Source organism: Thalassophryne amazonica, chromosome 15 (genome assembly GCF_902500255.1).
Source record: "Thalassophryne amazonica chromosome 15, fThaAma1.1, whole genome shotgun sequence".
Lineage (NCBI taxonomy): Eukaryota > Metazoa > Chordata > Actinopteri > Batrachoidiformes > Batrachoididae > Thalassophryne > Thalassophryne amazonica.
In genome coordinates, this window is record NC_047117.1 from 7,064,482 (window position 1) to 7,088,348 (window position 23,867).

The 23,867-nt window shown below is 41.6% G+C and overlaps 1 protein-coding gene across 1 annotated transcript in view; it reads left to right on the forward strand.

Moving 5' to 3' along the window:
- The first annotated feature begins 738 nt into the window (after nucleotides 1-738).
- Nucleotides 739-23,867, forward strand: part of mfng (MFNG O-fucosylpeptide 3-beta-N-acetylglucosaminyltransferase) — a 33,508-nt gene continuing 10,379 nt past the window's right edge. Inside the window, exons 1-4 of the mRNA XM_034188350.1 lie at nucleotides 739-1,368; nucleotides 9,434-9,479; nucleotides 11,163-11,265; nucleotides 15,237-15,390. Of these exons, the coding sequence (XP_034044241.1) occupies nucleotides 1,069-1,368; nucleotides 9,434-9,479; nucleotides 11,163-11,265; nucleotides 15,237-15,390 (603 nt within the window). The 5' untranslated portion in view covers nucleotides 739-1,068. The remainder of the gene's footprint in view (nucleotides 1,369-9,433; nucleotides 9,480-11,162; nucleotides 11,266-15,236; nucleotides 15,391-23,867) is intronic.

Here is a 23,867-nt window from a genome sequence, read left to right on the forward strand (position 1 = left end):
CTGAGTGTGTTGGTGCTTTTTCCTCACACTTCTCCTTTTTGCACAGTCACTCAGTTTTTGAGAACTGTCTACTCCATGCAGATTTACCACAGAGTGTCTTACTGTTTATATTTCTCTACTTTTAAGATTAGGCTTAAAACTTTCCTTTTTGCTAAAGCTTATAGTTAGGGCTGGATCAGGTGACCCTGAACCATCCCTTAGTTATGCTGCTATAGACGTAGACTGCTGGGGGGTTCCCATGATGCACTGTTTCTTTCTCTTTTTGCTCTGTATGCACCACTCTGCATTTAATCATTAGTGATCGATCTCTGCTCCCCTCCACAGCATGTCTTTTTCCTGGTTCTCTCCCTCAGCCCCAACCAGTCCCAGCAGAAGACTGCCCCTCCCTGAGCCTGGTTCTGCTGGAGGTTTCTTCCTGTTAAAAGGGAGTTTTTCCTTCCCACTGTAGCCAAGTGCTTGCTCACAGGGGGTCGTTTTGACCGTTGGGGTTTTTACATAATTATTGTATGGCCTTGCCTTACAATATAAAGCGCCTTGGGGCAACTGTTTGTTGTGATTTGGCGCTATATAAAAAAAATTGATTGATTGATTGATAATTGATGTAAATAAAGTTTAAGACATATTCAGTGACTTGGAAATGTTCATGTATCCATCCCCTGACTTGTCTGAAGAAAACTGGGAATTTTAGCTTTTTTTTTTTATTAAATAAGCGGAAGTCTAATTTAAAATTTTCGACATTTGTTTTATTTTGAAGTATAACAGGATATGTCTTGTATAAAATGCGTGCGCCTTGACCTGCTGCAGCCACAAAGTCAAATTTCACCTGCTGACGGCAACATTTACAGAACAGAACCACGTGAGAACAAGAAGTGGTCAGAATTATTAGTATTGTGTTTTAATCTAAATTGAATTTATATTAAAAAGAATTCAGCACTTCGTGAGGCGGACAGATGATTTATAAGAGGAAGAGGAGGATGTGACGGCTGAAAACTTCACCAAAACGATGATTTTATCCCAACCAGCACCATGGCTTTAAATCTCTAAATATATATTTTGCCTTTTTGTACCATGAAGAAGAGATGGATTCTTCGGAAGTTGCCTCTGCTGGTTTTCACTCTCTTCGTCATCCTTTACGTGGATTTCCACTTGCGCACGGGCGGCCTGGTTCCGTCACGCGCCCCGGACGGAGACGCACCGAAGCCGGCCAGCAGCGGGGCCGCGCGCCACCGGGTGCCTGAGGGCGCACACGTCACACGGTCCAGGCTGAAGCTCGAGGACATCTTCATCGCCGTGAAGACCACCGGAAAGTTCCACAGGACGCGCCTGGCGCTCCTTTTGGAGACATGGATCTCCAGGACCAAGACGCACGTGAGTGTCTGAAAAAACCCCAAAAACATTCATAATTCATATTTCCTGTGATAAAAAATGTACAACAGAACAAGCACGCATCATGCATAAATAGAATATAAAAATTGTCCAGAAATATAGAATTTGTCAAGAAATTATGAAATTATTAACAGAAATAATTAAAAAAATATCACCTGCACTGGTCCAAGAGAAGAGTGCTATCAGAAAGTGTGACAACAACAAAAACAGACGGTAACATAAAAGAAAAATTGTTTATCATCTCATATTTATTTAGAATAAAGAAATAAAAGGTTGTGTTTTTGTAATTTTCCAGTATGTCTGTATCCATGTCGCCCCTGAGCTGGACTTGTCAGGGGGGGAACTGCGCCAAATCATAGGCGGCTTTTGGGGGTGGGGGTGACTGGGCTGTTGCACCCCCACTCAAAAAAATATCATTTGCTTCACCCAAAAATATCCTTTTTCCCATTTAAAATGTTTTAAACTTCAGTTTCTACCTTTCTCTGATCTAGTCCCACTTTCCAAAGTGCACCCCCCCCCCCCCCCCCCCCTTGCCCCTACGTCCCCACCAGAACCTGTTCACGGTTTGGGATCATTTGAGCAAATCAACACAGTTGACAACACAAAAATGTATTTTTTCATGATTCTGTTTTTCTTTTAATTAAAAATGAAACATGTCCTTACTGTTAAACAGCTCCATCCAGGAACCAGTACCTGGTCAAATTGAGAAACAGGACAATGTACCATTCAGAAAGAGTGAAGGAGAACAGCGCCACCTAAAGGACAGCATCCTGTGTCCTGGCTGTGTGGTTTCTTGTTAGCTGTGGAGTTTTTCCTTTGCTCCGCCTGTAAATGTATGGAAATTTTCCAAACATGCATTTGTGTCCTGCCAAAAGCAGATGATTGTGATTTTGGAAAAAAAAAAACACTTTTGTGTGTGTGAATTAATGACAAGTATCTAATAGGTAAATAATTGCACCCCCCATCCCCCAACCTCTGGAGCCACCACTGCACTGTTACAAATATCACTTCCTACATATTTAAAATATATGAAAAAGTCTCTTAATAAAGCACTTTTTTCCACAGAGGGCTGTGAAACTGTTATTTTGTTATAATAACTAGAACATGCAGGTCGTCTCTAAAGGTGCATCAAATCTCACATTTGGTTCTGATTGATGGATGAAACTTTGATCTTCCTTCTATGTGAGATCAAAGATATTTTTGTTTAAAGACACTGTACAAAGTTATTTATTACAAAGGAAACTTTGGAAAGTAAATCAAAATCCACGACCTCTGGATCTCCAGCTGGATCTGGACCAAAGTGCATTTGTGATGGTGTCAATTATTCTTGTTAATAGAAAATAAATAAATACATTTTTTGAATTATTGCCAAAAGCACTCAAAGATTAACTTGTAATTCCAGCTCATCACTGGAATTAAACAGGTTCTTCCACTTATAACAATGGAAACTTTCACCAGATAGGATTGAAATTTCATCATTTTATTTTTGAGTAACCGTGGTAATGGAGGGATGTTGCACACACTCGCAACATCCCTGCGTTCATCAAAACAACACAACAACACATTCCCAGCAGCACCTGTTTATCGCTGATCTGCCCAGACACAGCTGGCTGCGAAATGAGAATAAATTTAATCTCCAGTGACCAGAACTGACCAATGACAAAGAAAGTGTGGACACAAGAATGATATGTGGCATATGGGTGGAGTCTATACTTAATTTAGACTTTTTTAAATGTGTTCAAATCAAAGAACAATAAATGACAAAATATAACTTTTCACAACTGTAAAGTTGTAGTTGTCAAAAGAAATTACTGTCCTTCTGTCCATACGGCAAAACCTTCAACGCCCTAATACTCAAGAATGGTAAAATTCTTAAAATTGAAATTTTTATACATTAATACTGCGAGGTCAAAGATCTGCCTGCCAAAAAACAAAACAGAACAAAAACAAACAAACAAACAAACAAACAACCCCCCCCCCCCATGCATTTGTCATATTTTTAAATACTCCACCTTTTTTTTGTAACTGAATTTTGGGTTTTAAATAGGAAATATACAGAAGCCCTGAAATGCTCACATTGGCCACTAGATGGTGGAAAAAAGCTGCTCAAATGTGAGGCAAAGTCTCTTAATTCATTTGAGAAGTTAACTTTTATTGAATATAAGATGGACTTACAGCCAAAAGACATCTTACAGACATCTTACAGTATCCCTGACCTATTTGGGTTTTTTCTTGAGGCTGTTGTTGCTCCGTACTCGTTTGAAGAGTCCACTGACCACCTCTTGGATTCCATGTATTTTGGCACCAGAAGAAAATGAATAGTTTTACGTATAATACACATTGCTGAGGCAAAGCTCACAACCTGAATATTACTGTTTTAAAGGTAACCTTTAGTGTGGAAGAAATTTAAACCACGAGTCACACAGTTTTTTTGTTTTTATATTTCCACGACAATGTGACAGAGTCTGATCAGTTAAATGAATTAAGGTTTGTGAAAATATGCAAAGACGAGTTCTTTAGCTTCTCACATTGTGTCTCCAAGGCTTTCTGGAAAGTGCAGATTTGAAATAAATTATTCTGTGCACAAAAGAGGAAGCTAATGATGCTGTGTTCTTCTTTCACTTTGCAAAAATACAAGTTGTTCTCTGAACAGGCAGCTAACCCTGATGTGATCAGTTTAATGTTAACTAACCTGTCATTTCTATTATTAATTCATAGTCAGGTGTAAACATGTCAGAAAACAGTCTGATAGTGTCAGAAAATGATCTAAAAGTGGAGAAAACAGTCTGATAGTGTCAGAAAAATTTTAAAACTACTAGAAAGTGTTCTAAAAGTGTCAGAAACTGGTCTGAAAGTGTCAGAAACTGGTCCAAAAGTGTGATAAAACAGTCTAAAAGTGGCCTGTTAGTGTCAGAAAATAGTTTCAGAAAGTACTCTAAAAGTGTCAAAAACTGGTCTAAATACGAGGTCTGTCAATAAAGTATTGGTCCTTTTTATTTTTTTCAAAAACTATATGGATTTCATTCATATGTTTTTACGTCAGACATGCTTGAACCCTCGTGCGCATGCGTGAGTTTTTCCACGCCTGTCGGTGACGTCATTCGCCTGTGAGCACTCCTTGTAGGAGGAGTCGTCCAGCCCCTCGTCGGAATTCCTTTGTCTGAGAAGTTGCTGAGAGACTGGCGCTTTGTTTGATCAAAATTTTTTCTAAACCTGTGAGGCACATCGAAGTGGACACGGTTCGAAAAATTAAGCTGGTTTTCAGTGAAAATTTTAACAGCTGATGAGAGATTTTGAGGTGATACTGTCGCTTTAAGGACTTCCCACGGTGCGAGACGTCGTGCAGCACTCCCAGGCGCCGTCGTCAGCCTGTTTCAAGCTGAAAACCTCCACATTTCAGGCTCTATTGATCCAGGACGTCGTGAGAGAACAGAGACGTTTCAGAAGAAGTCGGTTTCAGCATTTTATCCGGATATTCCACTGTTAAAGGAGATTTTTTTAATGAAAGACGTGCGGGCGGATTGCAGCGTCGGCTCGCAGCCGCCGCGATGCTCCGCCACAGGAAAAACACCTCCGTTGGAAGCCTTAAGGACAAGTTGGAACATATCCAGCTGTTAAACAATTTCTCATATACTCACTCCACTGAAAGCCATCAAAAGCCGCCTGGATTTTACAAATGGTTATCAACACGGAGGTGTTTTTCCTGCGCCGCCGCACCGCGCCGGCTGCGTCCCGACGCGCGGACCCGTCCGCACGTCTTTCATTAAAAAAAATCTCCTTTAACAGTGGAATATCCGGATAAAATGCTGAAACCGACTTCTTCTGAAACTTCTCTGTTCTCTCACGACGTCCTGGATCAATAGAGCCTGAAATGTGGAGGTTTTCAGCTTGAAACAGGCTGACGACGGCGCCTGAGAGCGCTGCGCGATGTCTCGCACCGTGGGAAGTCCTTAAAGCGACAGAATCACCTCAAAATCTCTCATCAGCCGTTAAAATTTTCACCGAAAACCAGCTTAATTTTTCGAACCATGTCCACTTCGATGTGTCTCACAGGTTTAGAAAAAATTTTGATCAAACAAAGCGCCAGTCTCTCAGCAACTTCTCAGACAAAGGAATTCCGACGAGGGGCTGGACGACTCCTCCCACAAGGAGTGCTCACAGGCGAATGACGTCACCGACAGGCGTGGAAAAACTCACGCATGCGCACGAGGGTTCAAGCATGTCTGACGTAAAAACATATGAATGAAATCCATATAGTTTATGAAAAATAAAAAGGACCTATACTTTATTGACAGCCCTCGTATGTCAGGAAACAGTCTAAAAGTTGGGAAAACAGTCTGGTAGTGTCAGAAGATGTTCTAAAAGGATTAGAAAACAGTCTAAACATGGCAGAAACTTGTCTTAAAGCTCCAGAAAACAGCCTAAAAGTGGCCTGTACTCTAAAAGTACTCTAAAAGTGTCAGAAACTGGTCTAAATATGCCAGAAAACAGTCTAAAAGTAGAGAACACAGTCTGATAGTGTCCAGAAACTTTTTAAAACTACCAGAAAGTGTTCTAAAAGTGTGATTAAACAGTCTAAAAGTGTCCAAAACCAGTTTAAAGGTGAAGAAAACAGTCGGGTAGTGTCAGAATGTGTTTTTAAAACATCAGAAAGTGCTCAGAAAGTAGTTTAAAAGTATCAGAAGACTCTAAAAGTATCATAAAGTGGGATCAACGTGTAAGAGAATGGCCTAAAGGTGACAAAATGCTCAAAGTGTCAGAAATGGTTTAAAAAGGTCAGAAAACAGTCAAAAAGAAGTGTCAGAAAGGAGTGTAACAGCATAAAAAAGGTTTCAGAGTGTCAGAATGGACCCGATGGGTGAGTGTCTAGTTGTAAATCCAGAGACGTGTCTCATATTTGGACAAAGAGTTATAAGTAAGCAGCCGTACAGAGGAAGTCGTACAGGCAGGCCGTCTGCGCTGAGAGGAAGCTGCACCGCGGTTCACAATAACTGAAACGGAAAGCGGTCATCGTGCAGGAATCAGAGAGGCGGGTTGGAGAACAGACTGAACCGCGTGTGACCTCCACCCACACAGACCAAACATGACTTCCTCTGACTCCTGCAGTTACTAGGCAACAGTACCCGCGGACATGAAGACATTGAGGCGGATAGCTGGGGTAAGCTAACATCAATAAGGTCGCGGCTACCTTCTTTAATGTAGAATTTAAGCGTAAACAACACAAATTCTTTGACCCCAATGATCTTGACCTTCAATTGACAGATTGACCTTTGGCTGACCTTGCCAGGGCAGTTCTGTAGTTCACTCGCATGTGTGCCACGTTTGCCTCCGTCAGGTTGAAAACACAATTCCTTGACCTTGACCCTAATGACCTTGACATTTGACTAAATGAACCCTTTAAATAAAACTCCCAGGTCATCTTTCATCCACACACCAGGTTTTGGGAGAAATTAGTCAGAGCAGGTCAGATGTCAACAAACAGACATGAACTTGGACCCCAGTGAATGACCTTTGAAAAATTTGGCCCTGCTTGGGGACGTAGGGAACCCCAGTGACCCTCTGCTCATGTGATCCCTTTATGTATGGAGGACCTAACCTGCCATTATTTTTTTAATTAAAGAAGAATTAATAAATGCAATAATAAAGAAATAAATGTAAGAATTAAAGCTTCAGATATGAAATAAGTGGGTAAGTTTATTTGAAAATAAATAAAGATAATCAGGAATTGAAAAACAGATTAGAATTTATTTGACACATTATTTCTGAAATTATTATTTTCTGTTTACATAATTTTTTTCTGATTCATCAATATTGATACATTTCCTTATTTATTTATTTCCTTCTACATTGTAACCAGAAAATAATTAAAAAAAAGGAGTACTATATAAAATAAATTAATTTTCTTCATCTATTATTCAAATTTCTGGGCATATGTATTTGTTTTCGAGCAAAATTCTCACATAATTGAGGTTATAATTCCAAAATGTCTTTCTTTATTGTCACATTTAATATTGCATTTATTTATTGCTTTATTTTTTTTTTTAAATTATTGCAGGTTTGGTTTTGGCAGCATGGTGGATTAGTGGTTAGCACTGTTGCCTCACAGCAAGAAGGTCATGGGCTTGAATCCCACCTGTGGCCTTTCTGTGTTACTATCATTATGATAGAAATATCTTTAACAACTAAAATGTTTAAATCAGTGTTACTTTGGGCCTGAGTTTTGCTACAGTTCTGCACTGCTTTTTTAATGAGCCATACAGAAATATGTTTACTTGTAATGTAACTTTTCTGTATAACTAAAGTGGAATGTGAAGTAATATCTTTTTTTAACATAATGTCTAAGCTCAGCATCACTGGGTCTGTTTGATATTCTGGAGGAGGAGGAGTGGAAAAAATAGTGATGAAAAAACCCTCCCTGCATCCCTGGATATCAAGAACCTAAAATCTTCTGGGGCCCCTCGGTCCATTTTCTCCATTTTTCCCCCTTTCTCTTCTTTTTGCCTTTCTCTCTCTTTCTTCTTTTCTTCTGACTCCTTTCTTTCACTTTTTTCTTCCTCTAATTCCTCCTCTTTTCTTTTCTTCCTCTTCCTCTTCTCCCTGTTTTTCTTCCTTCTCCTTTTGTCCTTCTTTATTTTTCTCCTCCTCCTCCTCTCCTTATTTCTCTTTCTTCTTCTTCCTCCTCCTCCTCCTCCTCCTCATCTAGCAGTATTTATTTTCACATTTCATACACACTTTGACAATATTTTTTTTTTTTTGCAGTTTCTGGTGGAACAATACACACTGTGTTTTAAAAGACATACAACATTTTTTGAAAACTTATTTATTGCTATGCACATTTTCTGAAGTTTATTTATTTATTCATTTATTTTGGTCCAAAGTTTCCTTATTTGATATCAGGGTCTAATTCAGGGGTCTAAAACTGGTAGCCCGAGGGCTAAATTTGGTGTTCCGGATAAAGATCACTGCTGATGGAATTCATGATTATTTTTGTAAGTGAAATAGAAGAGAAGGAAAATAAATAAATAAATAAATAAATAAACAAGATGTGAAAGTGAAATGTGAAATGAACCTATGACCCCTTCCACGTTATTGTACGTGTCTTGGTGGCTTCCCTCACTAGTCTTTTTCTTGCGCAGTCGCTCAGTTTTTTTTTTTGAGAACTGTCTCCTGTTTCCTCTATTTCTTAATCATTGACAAATGACTGAAGCAAATGAAGTCTGTGACATGTTCAGAGACTTGTCCGTTGTTCTTGTGTCTGAAGAAAACTGGCTGTAAAAGTGATGATTTAATTGTTCTACTAATGGGTACCTAAACCTATGGACACTATTGTTTTCACTTTGATATTATTATTATTATTTATTTTTTAATTTCATATTTTAGAGATTTATTTTCTCTGTGTAATTTGCTGTTGGTTTATTTATTGATTTATTTTTAAATTCATAAAGCATGTGTAGAACCCCCCCACCACCACCACCACACATATCTCACTCTCACACTTTCACCCTCACTATCTCTCCTTTCCTGCTAACCTTCTGCTTCATGTGTCACTGACATAACGCAGTTATTATCATTTCCATGATGACATCATCGATGACCTTTATATAAATTATTTTCTCGGCACAAGAACACAGGGAGCGCCAAAAAAGATCCAATGAGAGGAAAATGTCTCTATTTAAAGAAATTCAGAGCAAATGCACATAACTCAAAAATATATCTGACCATCATCGTTTCTTTTCTGCTGCTTGTGTGACTGTTTTTACAGCCATTTCCCACTAGGGGTCAGCGTTTTATTATAAATCTGTGAGTTTGTGTTGTGTTTTACATATTTATTATTATTTTTTTTATTATTATTTTTGAAGCTCACACTTGGTGTCTCTGTGTTTGGCAGGTAGAATTTGAAATATGAAATCATTTAAAATGATATTGACTCCATGTGTGCGTGTTTTTTTTCTTTTTTGTTTTCACAACATTCTTTTGCAGATGTGGAGGATAAAGTTTACGGTTGTGTTCTTAAATCCCTTTCTTTCTCTCTGTCTTCCACCCACAGACGTTCATTTTCACAGACGTGGAGGATGATGACTTGAGCTCAGCGGGTGGGCGAACATCATCAGTCTAATCTGTCACTTTACTAAACATCCACGTCTTCACAAACAACTCCACTTTTCATTTTAATGTTTCCTGTTTCCCTTCTTTATTTGCTCTCCTTTCACCCTTCCTTTTTCTGTTATCTTCCTTCACAATTGTTCTCTTCTTTCACTTTTCCTGCCTCTCTTGTTTTCACCTTCTCTTTTCTTGTTTCCTTAGCTCATGTCCTCCTACTTTCGAGTATCCTTGTTTTCATGATGCTTCCTGCTTCACATTTTCATCTTTAATTGTTTTGTAATCTTTCTAATTTCTCATTTCCTTCTTTCCTTGTTACATTGCCCTTTTGTGTTTCCTTCCTTCCTTAGTGCAGCTCCCTTTTGTGTTTTTCTTCCTTGTTGCACCTTCCTTTCTTGGTGTAATTCTCTTTTATGTTTCCTTCTTTCCTTGTTACGCTGCCCTTTTATTCTTTTCCTTCCTTCCTTGTGCAGCTACCTTTTGTGTTTCCTTCTTTCCTTGTTACACCACCCTTTTGTGTTTCTTTCCTTCCTTATTGCACCTTCCTTTCTTGGTGTAATTCCCTTTATGTTTCCTTCTTTCCTTGTTATGCTGTCATTTTATGTTTCCTTCCTTCCTTGGTGCAGCTCCCTTTTCTGTTTCTTTCCTTCCTTGTTGTACCTTTCTTTCTTGGTGTAATTCCCTTTTATGTTTCCTTCTTGCCTTGGTGTGGCACCCTTTTCTGTTTCCTTCTTTCCTTGTTATGCTTTTCTTTTGGTGCGTCCTTTCTTCCTTGGTGCGTCTCCCTTTTGTGTTTAGTTTTTCCAGTGCTGCACCTCTCTTTCATATGTTCTTCCTTCCTTCCTTCCTTCCTTGTTTCATCATTGTTCTCATTTCTCGTTTCCTTCCTTCATCCTTGTTGCATCTTCTTTTTGTATTTCCTTTTTGCCTTGTTTAAGCTCCCTTCATGCTTCCTTTCTTCCTTGTTTCAGCTCTTTTCACATTTTCTTCCTTCCTTCCTTCCTTATTTCATCATCGTTCTCATGTCTTGTTTCCTTCCTTCATCCTTGTTGGACCTTCCTTTTGTATTTCCTTTTTGCCTTGTTTAAGCTCCCTTCATGTTTCCTTTCTTCCTTGTTTCAGCTCTTTTCATATTTCCTTCCTTCCTTCCTTCCTTCCTTCCTTCCTTCCTTCCTTCCTTCCTTCCTTCCTTCCTTCCTTCCTTCCTTCCTTCCTTCCTTCCTTCCTTCCTTCCTTCCTTCCTTCCTTCCTTCCTTCCATCATCGTTCTTGTGTCTTGTTTCCTTCCTTCATCCTTGTTGGACCTTCCTTTTGCATTTCCTACTTACCTTGTTTAAACTCCCTTCATGTTTCTTTCTTCCTTGTTTCAGCTTTTTTTCATATTTCCTTCCTCCTTCCTTCCTTGTTTCATCATCGTTCACATGTCTTGTTTCCTTCCTTCATCCTTGTTGGACTTTCCTTTGTTTGTCAGTTTTACTTTTCTCTTTCCTTCCTTCTCGGTTCTCCTTTTCTGTCTTTCCTTCTGCGCCATCCTTCCTCCCTGTTGCACTCTTCTTTTATATCCCTTTCTTTCTTCTCATCAAACATCATAGTGATGTGTTCATTTGTTTAGAAAACGTGTGATGTTTTGTGCCTGTCGTACTGTGGCGTACTATGACTCAGCATCTCTCTGTTTAGGTTATAACATGGTCGTAACAGGCTGCCAGTCAGACCACAGTCAGCAGGCTCTGTCCTGCAAGATGTCGGCCGAGTACGACAGCTTCATGACCTCAGACAAGAGGTGAGGCAGATTATGTCCGTCTATCCTGTGGACCATCTGGATTTACAGATCGGCTTTAGATTGCAGCGTTTAATGATCGCTGTGGGGCAGCGGGTGGGCGTATGAGGAGAAATCAAAGATTCAGATAATCATCTGAGCGAAAGTGATGTACGTGTGAGCTGCTCAAACAGACGCCTTTCCCCTGAAAAACAACACAAGAACAAGTTTATTCTTTGCTACCAAAACAATCCCAAGAGTCCAAGAGTCGTTGGGAGATATATTTTCTTTCTAGACTAAATGGTTTTTGGGGGGTCGGGGCAGGCTCTATACATACAATTAAATAAGTAATGTGTACAGGTCAATTATCAATATTTTTTGAAAAACGATGACTAAACTACAGGTTACTCCCGCTATGCTAGCTTCTTGTGTACAGCTGTCAATGTTGCTAGGCAACAGGGGGTAGAACCAGGATAAGCTAATGACACAATCTCAAAATTCTCCATAGACCAGGCTTCTCGAAGCCTGGTCTATGGAGGGCACGTGCCCGCCATGTTTTACAACTCTCTTGACTCCACCCACAGCTAATTAACTCAGTCAGGTGTGCTCAGCCAATCAAGAGCTGGGAAACAACAAGGTTAACTGACCAGGTGTGACTGGAGCAGATAGACACAGAAAATATCCAGGACAGGGCAGGAGCAGCGTTGGAGAGGTGTGGGCTGGACTGTCTCATTTCAGGGTGGTTGGTCTGCCTTCCACAGTCTCAGAAGGCCAGATGTTTGTAGAGCGCTCCTTCAAAGGATGCAGCCCTTGACATGAGAGACTGCCTAGACTATATGGTGCCCATTACATCACGCAGACACAGTTGGTCACTTTGTCAACAATGATGCCTCTGAATTAGGTGTTGTATTTTCTTGTAGTACTTATTCAGCCATCAAACAGATTGGAGGTTGAAAACGTGTAATTCTGAATATTAATAAATTGTGGATACAAATTGGATTATTATGTTATAAGCAGGAAATCCATCATGTTGTTGCTATGGCTACATTCGGAAGTATCACTTTCTTTTCACCTTGTAACTACATCCTGAAATGTGGCCCAACAAAACTGGGAACATGGAGGGTTTGGTTTTTACAAGATATAGATACTCTATAAAAGGAATAAGTAACATTTTACACAAATACCAGACTTTTGTGAACTCATCATTGGATTCCATTGACCCCAGTAAATCCAGTAACGTGACATTGTTTCAAGAAAACAACAATTTGGGGGTGGGGAGCTAGAGGAACGTTACTTTCAAAAATGGCCATCACCTGTTATCCAATAGGGCTCCCACAGGTGCCATCTTGTTTTTACTTTCTGCGTAATAACTAAAGAATGCCTCGTTTGATTGAAACCATTTCTTGGTGGTGTATTATGGGGAGACTAGAAGAAGGTTCCTTTCGATCATAGTCATCATCTGTTATCCACTAAGCCCGCTACAGACGCCATCTTGATTTTCATTTCCTCCCAGCGACTAAAGAACCCCTCACTTGGACCATTTCTTGGTAGTCCTGAGGTTAGAGGAATGCTCCTCTCAGAAATGGGGGTCAATACACCACATGCCAATTGTAAAGTGGCCATCTTTCGTAGTGCAAATACCCCATATACCATCTTTAAAACACCAGTCTTTCACTATAGAAATAATTTCCAGACTTATTTATAAAACTATACACCAACTTGACTAACAATGGGTTTAGTGATTGAGATCAAAGAGGACGCTCAAGCTCAAAGCTCAGCTAAGATGATCAAAGATCATAAACATGAAAGCCTCGAACATGATTAGAGGTTAGTGATCGTGGTTGAGGTTCAGTGATAAGGATCAAATATCTGTGATAAGGATCAAAGTTTAACAATCCAGATCAAAGATAAATGATCAAGATTAATGGTCAACACTCAAGATCAAAGGTCAGCTCCATTAGTGTTTGTGTACTCTTATTAAAACAAACAAACAAATTCCTGTGAAAGCGTAACTTCCTTGGCCAACACAACTGCAACACCACTTTGAACAAAGCAGATTTATTTGCCTTGGATTCAGCTCATAACGCCGCCCAAGGGTGGTTTGCAGCATTCTGCAGAATAATGTGTTGTTTGATATTTGGTCATATCCTTGATATATGGAAAACACAATGAAGATAAACAGCTTGTGTTTGTTGTGTGACTAAGGACGGGATTACCATCTTGTTATTGAGCTGGCAGAAGGAACATTTTAGTCGGGTTCCAAAACTCAATTTGTTATTTGGATGGAACACCAGAGGGAAATTAGTCTGTTCGGTTTGGAAAAGAAGTGTTGCTGAACAGCCATTGGGGCTGTGACGGAAGTGAGGCAGCACTTCATTGAGACGCTGCCAGCTTTGTCATTTGGACCTGGACGGTGACTCCAGTTTAATGTCTGGTCATTAAGCCTTCAGAACAAATCCCACAGGCTGAGAACTTAACTTGGTTGAGCTGACCTGTGCACTCACTCCTAAATTTTGAGACACTGACAGTTTTTTTTTTTTAATTTCAGTGTTCTTCTTGGATGTTTGCCATCCAGGACCACAGACAGTTCCATAGTATGGTGGACTCAATGACATGTGGCCCTACTGCATGTTCCCGGACATTTCTTCTGTAAATAATGACTTTGCCTTAACAATGTGGAAGTTCAGCTTTAATTTCAGGATGTTAATCTACTTGACAGGAGCAAGGTTGCATTCATCCACTCAGTGATTAATCATTAAGATATATCTAGTGTTTGGAAGTGATACAGCTCCAACCATAAAAGGTCAAAACTGAAGTCTGAGCAACAAAACAACAACAACAACAACAACACAAGGACATGAGCAAAACAATCACAGGACAGCACATGCTCAGATGGACAGATAAATAGATCAATAGAGATCTGCTGTTAGAGATAGGTTGATAGAGATCCACAGACAGAGAGAGATAAGTCGATAGAGATCTGCAGACAGAGATAAGTTGATAGAGATAGATTGATAGATCTGCGCGATAAAGATAGATCGTTAGAGATCTACAGATAAAGATAGGTTGATAGAGATAGATTGATAGAGATCTACAGATAAAGATAGGTCAATAGAGATAGGTTGGTAGAGATTTGCAGACATAAATAGGTCGATAGAGATAGGTTGATAGAGATTTGCCGACAGAGATAGGTCGATATAGATAAATTGATAGATCTGCCAATAGAGATAGGTCAATAGAGATCTACAGATAGGGATAAGTTACCAGAGATAGATCGATAGATCTGGTGACAGAGATAGATCGATAGAGCTCTACAGATAAAGGCTGATAGAGATAGGTTGATAGTGATAAATTGATAGATCTGCCAATAGAGATAGATCAATAGACATCTACAGATAGAGCTAGGTCAATAGATCTGGCAACAGAGATAGATTGATAGAGATAGGTCGATAGAGATCTGCAGACAGAGATAGGTCGATAGAGATAAATTGATAGATCTGCCAATAGAGATAGATCAATAGAGATCTACAGATAGAGATAGGTTGATAGAGATATATCGATACATCTGGCAACAGAGATAGATTGATAGAGATCTGCAGATAGTGACAGATCAATTGAGACAGACTGATAAATAACTGTTGATAGAGACAGCTCAATAGATGTGTTGCTAGAGATAAATCAAATGAATTTTATTTATATAGTGCCAAATCACAATAAACAGTCGCCCCAAGGCGCTTTATATTGTGAGGCAAAAGCCATACAATAATTACAGAAAAAAAGCAAAAGATCTGTTGATAGGGATAGACTGATTGTTAGAAACAAGATAATAGATAGAGATTGATAGAAATAGACAGATGCAAAAATGTTTTTTTGCTCCTTGACCTTTCACACATTTATTTTTTTGTGATCTCAAACAATATAGTAATTTCAGAAATAACCACAGGTCAGGTGCACATTAAAAAGATTAAGTGCATGTGATTTCTGTCACCTTTTAGATGGTTTTGTCATGTAGATGACGACAACTATGTGAATCCGGACGCTCTCGTCTCCCTGCTCTCAGCTTTCCCCCAGGACGGCGACATCTACGTAGGCAAACCGAGCCTGGACAAACCCATCACTGCTCACGAACTGATGGAGGGCAACTCAACGGTACCGTACCTCAGCGTTTTCATCATTAGACAATCTTGCTTTATCCAGTGATGTTTTCAGTTGTCTCAGCTGATTTGTCCTCTTCTCTTGCTCAAGTCTGGCAGAACTGTACTGGAAATCTGATGAAGACGTGCTGTAGTTAAGTAAATAAAGTACCCTATTGGTCCAAATACAAGAAGCCCCTGATTATAAGACTACTCCATGTTTTTCAGATGAATTTCAAAGATGGTGGTTGGGGGTGGGGTGGGGGGGAGGCCAATACAACAAATCAGTAATAGAACAGAACTGGGTGGTCGCCATCCAGGACCCAGTGTGGCTCCATGGTGTGATGGATGCAGAAATGCACAGCACCAGCGCGTTCTCCATGTGGATCCAAAATGGGGTAAAGTCTTGAATTTTTGGCAGGTGTGTGTGTACTTTAATGTGTATCAGGAGAACTTGATGCAGCGTCACTTCTGGGGATACCCCGCTCCTGTACAAATACGGACACAGGCAAACAAACGGACCTGAAGTTTCACAGAATTTGCAAGGAGAAAGTAGTGATTAGGAGTGATCAATAGGAGGGACCCAAGTCACAGGAAGACACTGGGAACCAGCCAGTGAGTTTGTAGAGATCACACCCGTTCGTAGAATAACGGTGCAGTTGTGATCAAATATGTGTAGATTTGTCAAATTCCAAATTCGCTCCATTTCTCCTTTGGAATATTTGTATGGATCATGAAGCATTTTCAGTCCCTTAAAGCACCTCAGCTTGGGGGGTATATTTCCTGAGCTTCCTCATCTAACGCGTCAGTTTTTTAAATTACAAGAATTGCTGACAGTGTTCCAATCCAAACGCTAACAACAATGCTTACAACGTCCTACAGAATATGCGAGAATGACGTTACTTTCTTGATCTTGGAATTCTCATATTCTCTTTGTGCTTCTTCCACCACAATCTGTCACATCTTCCAAATGAATGACCTGGAAATCCAAACCTGGACTCTTGCACTGTTGGTTTTGTGGCAAAACTACATTCGCTGATTTTCCACGTTTTCCTCAGAGCTGCTGCGATGAGACAACGGGTGGATTCAGGTGCTGTGAGCGTTTGTCCCTGTGGGTCCCACGTGGGTCGATGAGTGATCGGTGTCTTGTTTGGTCTATTGATTGGTGGAACCACATCCTCCTTGACGAGGGCGACTCCTCAGAGAAGGCGGTTGTCAAACCACAGGAGGTCAACGGGTTGTTTTTGACAAACACGCCGCTAATCACAGGTCGCTAATAGAAGGCGTGTGCACGAATGCGCGCTTGTGCTTATCCCACATTCCTGTAGTGCTCTCTCACTCCCCTCTTCATTCTCTTTTCAATCGCTCTCGCTCTGGAGATTACTCTCCATCTCCCTCGTGTCACATGCTCCACTCTGATTGCTCCCTTTTACACCAAAAAATAGATATTTATCTTTGCCTCCCGACTCCTTCTCCTCCTCTGCTCTGTTCTCATTTTCTAACTGTCTGCTGTCATTCGCTTCTTGTTTTCGTTCCCATTTTTCATCATCTCCATCCATTCAAGGGGCTGAAGGAGAAAAACCAAGCAAATGTCAGTCTCCAGTTCTTGTCGTCTTAACTTCTTCCTGTCTGTCTTTACTGATACCACATCCCGGGAGCCCGAGAAGAACGAGAGGAAGAAGGAAAGCACTTAAAAACAGAAAGAACAGCAGAGGCATCAGTAAAGGACAGAGGAAAAAACATGACAATAGATAAGGAAATGAAGGGTAAAGAATGGAGCAGCCTCAGAGGAAAACAGGAGAAAGACTAAAAGGACAGAAGAAATAGTAAAAAAGGAAGCAGTGTTTTTACACAGGAGAATAAAAAGCAGATCACAGAACAGTAAATGGAAAGCATTTATATAGTGCTTTCCCATCTGCGCCAGAAGCTCAAAGTGCTTTAAAATGATGCCTCACATTCACTCAAACACACACCGATGTCACGGTGCTGCCATGCAAGGTGCTCACTACACACCAAGAGCAACTAGGGGAGGTTCTCCTCTCTCCACAGAGGAATGCTGGAGCTCTGACAGAGTGACAGTCGGGTTCTTGGTCACCTCCCTGACTAAGGTTCTTCTCCCCAATCGCTCACTTTAGACAGGTGGCCAGCTCTAGGAAGAGTCCTGATGGATCCGAACTTCTTCCATTTGCAGATGATGGAGGCCGGTGTGCTCATTGGGACCTTGAAAGCAGCATAAATGTTTCTGTACCCTTCCCCAGATTTGTTCCTCAAGACAATCCTGTCTCAGAGGTCTACATACAATTCTTTTGACTTCATGCTTGGTTTGTGCTGACATGCACTGTCAACTGTGGGGCCTTATATGTAGACAGGTGTGTGCCTTTCCAAATCATGTCCAGTCAACTGAATTTTATGGGGTATTGTGTGTAGATTCTTGAGGGAAAAAATTAATTTCATGTAAAATGTGGAAAAAGTGAAGTGCTGTGAATACCGTAGTTTCTGGGTGCACGTAATCCCTCCAACATGCCCAGGTCTTCCACAGAGTCCTCTCCCAGTTGGATGTGTCTGGAAGATTTCTCTAGAGAAATGACCAGGTGACATCCTCACCAGATGCCCAAACTGCCTCAGCTGGCTTCTTTCCATGGGAAGAAGCAGCGGCTCTACTCAGAGTCCCTCACAGACATTTGAGGGTCCCCGAATGTAAGCCCAGATACTCGATTAGAGAATCTCATTTTCCCCGCTTGTATCCACAACCTTGTTCTTTTGGTCATGACCCAAAGCTCATGACCACAGTGTAAATCCACTGGTAAGTCAAGATCTTCACTTTCTGGCTCAGCTCTTTCTTCACCACAACAGGTTGAGTTTTTTTTTTTTTTTTTTTATAAAAAAGGGAAACTATCCAAGTGAAAATTATGACAATTTTCCAATGCATATCCAGGGTTGGATAGCAACACCTAAATTAGGGAAACAAAATGCTCCTCTCCTTCTCTTGTGGGAACCTAATGTGCTCCAAGATCAAATGGGATATATAATGCATCCAGCAACTTCTGTTCTTCTTCCAAGTTTGATGTGACCAGATAACCTCCACAGCGAGGTCTCAAGAGGTCTCTTAATCAGCCAGCTGAACCATGTCAAGTGGTTCCTTCCAATGACAAGGAGCAGTGGGTCTTCTGGGGGTCCTTCTGGATGTCAGAGCTCCTCGTTCTGAATTAGACCACTTTCAGTCTCATTATTTCCACCACTTCTCAGAATTAATGACTCAGATGAGGATTGGAGCATAAATTGAATGCTGAATTGAGAACAGTGTTCTGTTTTCACCCTGACAACCTGAAGCCATGCTCATATTACTGCAGATGCCTTTCCTGCAACACTTCCACCCTTCATTTTCTGCCCAACTGTGGGACAGGAGTTGGACTAACAATATGCTGATCGGATTTGAATCCAGGTTTGTGCTTCAGGCTGCATATCTGTGTCCTTGGACACTTCTTCATCTGCATTGTCTCAGTCTACCCAGGTATAAATGGGTACCAGCCTTGGGAGTTGCAGGCCCAGGGGAGTTACAGGCTCTCATCTGTTTTATGCTGTGGTATCCCAGGATGACCATCAGCCTGATGGGGTTCAGACACTGTATATGAAGTGGTCTTCTTCCGCTTCACTTGTGAAGAAGATGCTTGAATTCCTTTCCTTGTTGGGCTTCACCTGCCTCGTGCTGGCATCTGCTCTTTGCTCTTGAAGCATGTGGTCTAGTTGGACGATGCCACTTGTTAGTGACAACACCTTAACACTCATGTTTTTACAGTGACTGGAGTGGCAATCCTGCTGTCGCACAAATTTAACCCAGTTTTATGTCATAACCAAGGTGGAGCAGTTTAGGGGTTCAAGGACTTTCTCAACGACACGTTAGGTGTGTTTCTATGACCAGGAATGGCTCCATGATTGGGGATCTCAGCCACTGTGTCTCTGTTGCAGTGAAACACACCGGGCTGATGGAGCTACATTTTTGTTTTCGCTAGTCTGGCTTGGCACTTGTTGCTTGTTGTCATTTTCTCTGTTGTGAGTGAACAACCAATGTTTTTTCTTGACCACTCAGAGGTGCCTATCCGAGAGCAGGGACTTGTCACACTTCATTTCCACATAGCACATGGGCTGTGCCTGTAATATCTGCAATATTCCATCGAGTCAACGCAAAGAAATGCCTTTCATTATGGAGACTGCAGCAACCAGGATGGACTTGTTTGTCATTTTTTATCTCATCCAGTTGTGTGGAATATGTGCAAAGAACACTGTAAAGACAAAAACAAAAATTGGCCTCTTAATTCTGCAAAAAAAAAAACCAAACAAAAAAAACAACAACAACAAAAAACAACAACAACAACATATATTCACAATCTGTGACAAAACTACTTTCTTTTTACTTCTCTGGCAACACTTTAAATGTCAAATGTCGGCCAACTGAAATGAAGGCGCTAGTGTGTTAGCAATCCAAAGCTAGCTTCCAGGCACACAGTTGCTCCAAAAACCACAGCAAAAGTTACATTTTTCAACCCACTCAAGGCAAATTTCACATCAACCCCCCCCCCCCCCCCAAAAAAAAAACAAACAAAAACAACAATAACAAAAAGGGGGATGTTGGAGCATTGCTCTATGTCGGACAACAGAGGGGCTTCTGCAGCATTCATTCATTGTCTACCGCTTATCCAGACCCTGGTATCGCAGACCGAACGGTCCCCCCTAAAAATTGGTCCGTGCTGCCTTCACTGCACGTGCATCATTTGGGACCACAGCGACGTATCTGAGACTGACTCTCTACACTCAAAGCGATCAAAGGGAATAATGTGATTATTAACCATCAGATGACAAAGTAAAACCTCTTAAATGATTCTAAAGGCAGTTTTAAGCAGAAATGAGGCTGTTTTAAGCAGAAACAAGATGAAAATCAACTCATTTCGCTACTCACGCACCGAAGTGACGTGGGACAGCAGCTGTCTGTTGTGCTGCTGTGGCGTTCTGATCCGTCTGCCGTCTTTTAAGATGAAATAATGCTGAATTTATGTGGAAATGATTGTTGTACCAAAGCTTCAGATATCTGTGGCTGAGATAAATGATGACTGGAGGCACTTTGAAGCAGAAACGAGGTGATAATCAGTGGATCACAGCTGACGCTCCGAAATGACGCATGCGCAGTGAAGGCAGGGCGGAACGATTTTTATGGGGAGCCGTTCGGTCTCTGGGTCGACACCGGGTCGAGGTGGCAGCAGACCACACAGCTTATTCCACACTTCCCTATCCTCAGGTAAATCTCGTATCTCTTTCTGGGGATTCCGAGGCATTCCCAAACCAGCTGGGAAATATAATCCCTCCAGCATGTCCTGGGTCTTCCTGGGACCTCCTCCCAGTTGGACGTGCCTGGAAGACCTCCTGAGGGAGACGGCCAGGGAGCCTCCTCACCAGATGCCTGAACCACCTCAGCTGGTGTTCGTGTAAATGGCCGTCAAGGCTACGTACGCATATGCAATGTGGAAACAAGGCGGGAAAATCACCTTTCGGCGTGGTCCCTGCAGTGAATACACGTGCAATATATCAGACTCCCTAAAATGTCCCACGAGTTCCTGCCGTGGAAACGGGCTGAACGATTCTTTCCCCAGAGTTGACGGTTGGAGGACGGCCGGCGTTCCCACCCAGTGACAGTCTGCAGAACGAGAGGAGATGAAAGCAAATTAAGAAAGTAGGAAAGTGTGAAGGAAACAACGAGTAATAAAAGAAAATGAAGATGAAGCAGAGAAAGCAACACAAAATATAAAAGAAATGAGAAAAAAAAATGATTGGAAAACACAAAACCCCAACACTGGAGGAAATGAATTAAAGGGTAAAAATACAACAAACAAAGACAAATTAGAAGAAAGGAAATGAATCCTTCAGGGTAAAAAAAGTAATGAAATGAAGGGTATGGAGAAAGGAGTACACTAAAGGTTAATTTGTTCTGTAATTACAGCTCGGCCTCCCTGTTAATCATCTGAGTGCTCTGACTACCACTGAAATGAGCAGAAGTTGTTTTTTTCACTCCTTTAAACAATCCATTTCCACCGCGGCACATAAAATGGCACAGCATCTGTGTGAGGAATGGCCGGCAGTTAGCAGATAAAGACATGCCGTTCATACAGCTGCCTGCTTTGGAAAACACAGAGCGATCCATACCCAAGGCCCGAAGGGAAACGAGAGGAAAAATAGTCATACACTTCATTACTTAGTGACAGAGGAACTCTGCTGGCTTTTTTATTGTCTTATCTGTTTGGTGCTTTTATATTTCTGCAATGTAATAAAGTATTTGTTGGTACAACTTTTAAAAAAGCCAATACAAATGACTCTTTTATGACATCAATTCAGCATACACAGAAATACACACGACTACACACGTATTTGTAAAGTTATTACGCCCGCCAAGGACGTATGAAATCATCAGTGTTTATTTATTTGCCTGTTTGTCTGTCTGTTAGAAAGATCACGTCAAAACTACTGCACAGATTTTGACGAACTTTGCACCACAGATAGCTATTAGACTATGGAAGACTCCATTAAATTTTGGAGGTGATCTGGATTCAGATTCTGGATTGGATTTCAATTTGTACACTTCACTTTGTTTTTGAGGATTATGTCAAAACTGCTTCATGGATCGTCACCAAATTTTCACCACGCATTGGTGTTTGGCCTGGGAAGACCATTCAATTTTGAAGGTGATGTGGATTCGGATCCGGATTCTAGATCAGGATTTCACTTTGTAGACTTTTAAGGATTACATCAGAACAACTTCACAAATACGACATCATGATGTAAAACCAAGATCAGGAGGACACTATTTTGTTTCAGCTTGTGAATTAAATATTAGATTGCAACATTTTGATCAGTCGGAACATTCTGGATCAGTATGCAATTATTGCATTGTGTTGTGGAATCTGGATCCAGGTAAATTCCAGGTCACGATGTGAAATCACATATCCTTTATTTTGAGTCCTCATCAACCCTTGGTGGATGTCAGAAATCTCCGATTGCTCTTGGAATCTTGGAATTATTACTCAAATCAGATAATGTTGTATTCAACTACACCTTGGATCTGCCGTGGGTCCTAGATGGCAATCATCAAAGCAGAAAAATGGTCCATCTCCACAGGTATCTGTTGAAGCCAGGTGAAACGTGGGCGTGTCCTTGGTCTTCTTCAGCTGCTGGTGTAACAGAGGCCTGCAGGTGAAGCTCTGCAGAACAAGTTATTAAACCTCACTCCCTAAGGCCAGAAGATGCTCTAGTGACAGACACTAGGGCCCAAAGGTTTTAACCTCATGGATAGAGTGCCTCTGCCTCTCATCCTGGAGGTTGTGGGTTTGTGCCCAGAGTGGGACATACCGGCGAGTTACACTGGGGTCCTTAACACTGAGGCACCTGCATGCTGGATCATGCACAGTCTGTTATGTGGGCCGCTGAAGAGGAGGTACTGCTGGCCCACCACCACCAGAGGGCGCCCTGCTTGGAGTGCGGGCTCCAAGCACGAGAGGGCACCAGACCCAGAAGAAGTGACAGCTGTCACTCATCCTCAGCACCAGCTGTCACTCGTTCATCATCATCATCATCACCATAAAGACCGGACTACAACTCCACCTCCTCGCCGAGAAATCGACTACCGAAGAGGTAATTGTCTCTGTTGACTCATATCGTTGAGTGATAATCTGAACTTCTTTTGCAGCCGTTATCCTGTGGTGTTTGTCCTTATCTGTGGGATTGGCGTTTGGTGTGACAGCGATGGCTTCGCCTCACACCCCAAACCAGATAAGTGGTTTAAACAGGAGCTGCACGAGTGTGTGATTGGAGGTGGAGGTGCTCCCTCCTAACTGAGTGCAGACTGTGGATTACTGAGTGTGCGGACTCACACTCATTCATCTTGTCTTTGTTTTCTGCCAGCAGTACCAGGGTCGACAGCCGAAGACAGTGGCCACCTGGGGACTCGGGACTTGGCGGCTCCGGTGTTCTTCAGACCGTTGGTGGTGGAAGCCGTGTGGGACGCGGCTTCTCTCCCGTCGGGGGTCTTCTATCTTCGAGCCTGCCCACATGTCACCTGGTGTTAATTGACTTTACAAATTTTGTGTATTTAGTTGTGTGTTGTCACAACATTAAATTGTTACTTTTTGGCTTATTCATTGTCCGTTCATTTGCGCCCCCTGTTGTGGGTCCGTGCTACGACACCTTCCCAACAGGATTTCTCGGCCATTCGTCATGGATTCCGAGGGGCGTCAACCCGAGCTTGAACGGCCAATGGAAGAGCCAGGAGCGCAGGCGTCAGCGGGAGGCGTGTTGAGTGAGCTGCAGCAGATCTTAACCGCCTTCACGGCTTGGCTAGATTTAGTGACCGAGCAGAATTGTTGGGAAAGTGTAGGAACACGGACCCACAACAGGGGGCGCAAATGAACGGACAATGGAGTAAGTCAAATAACAACGCTTTACTGTTGTGAA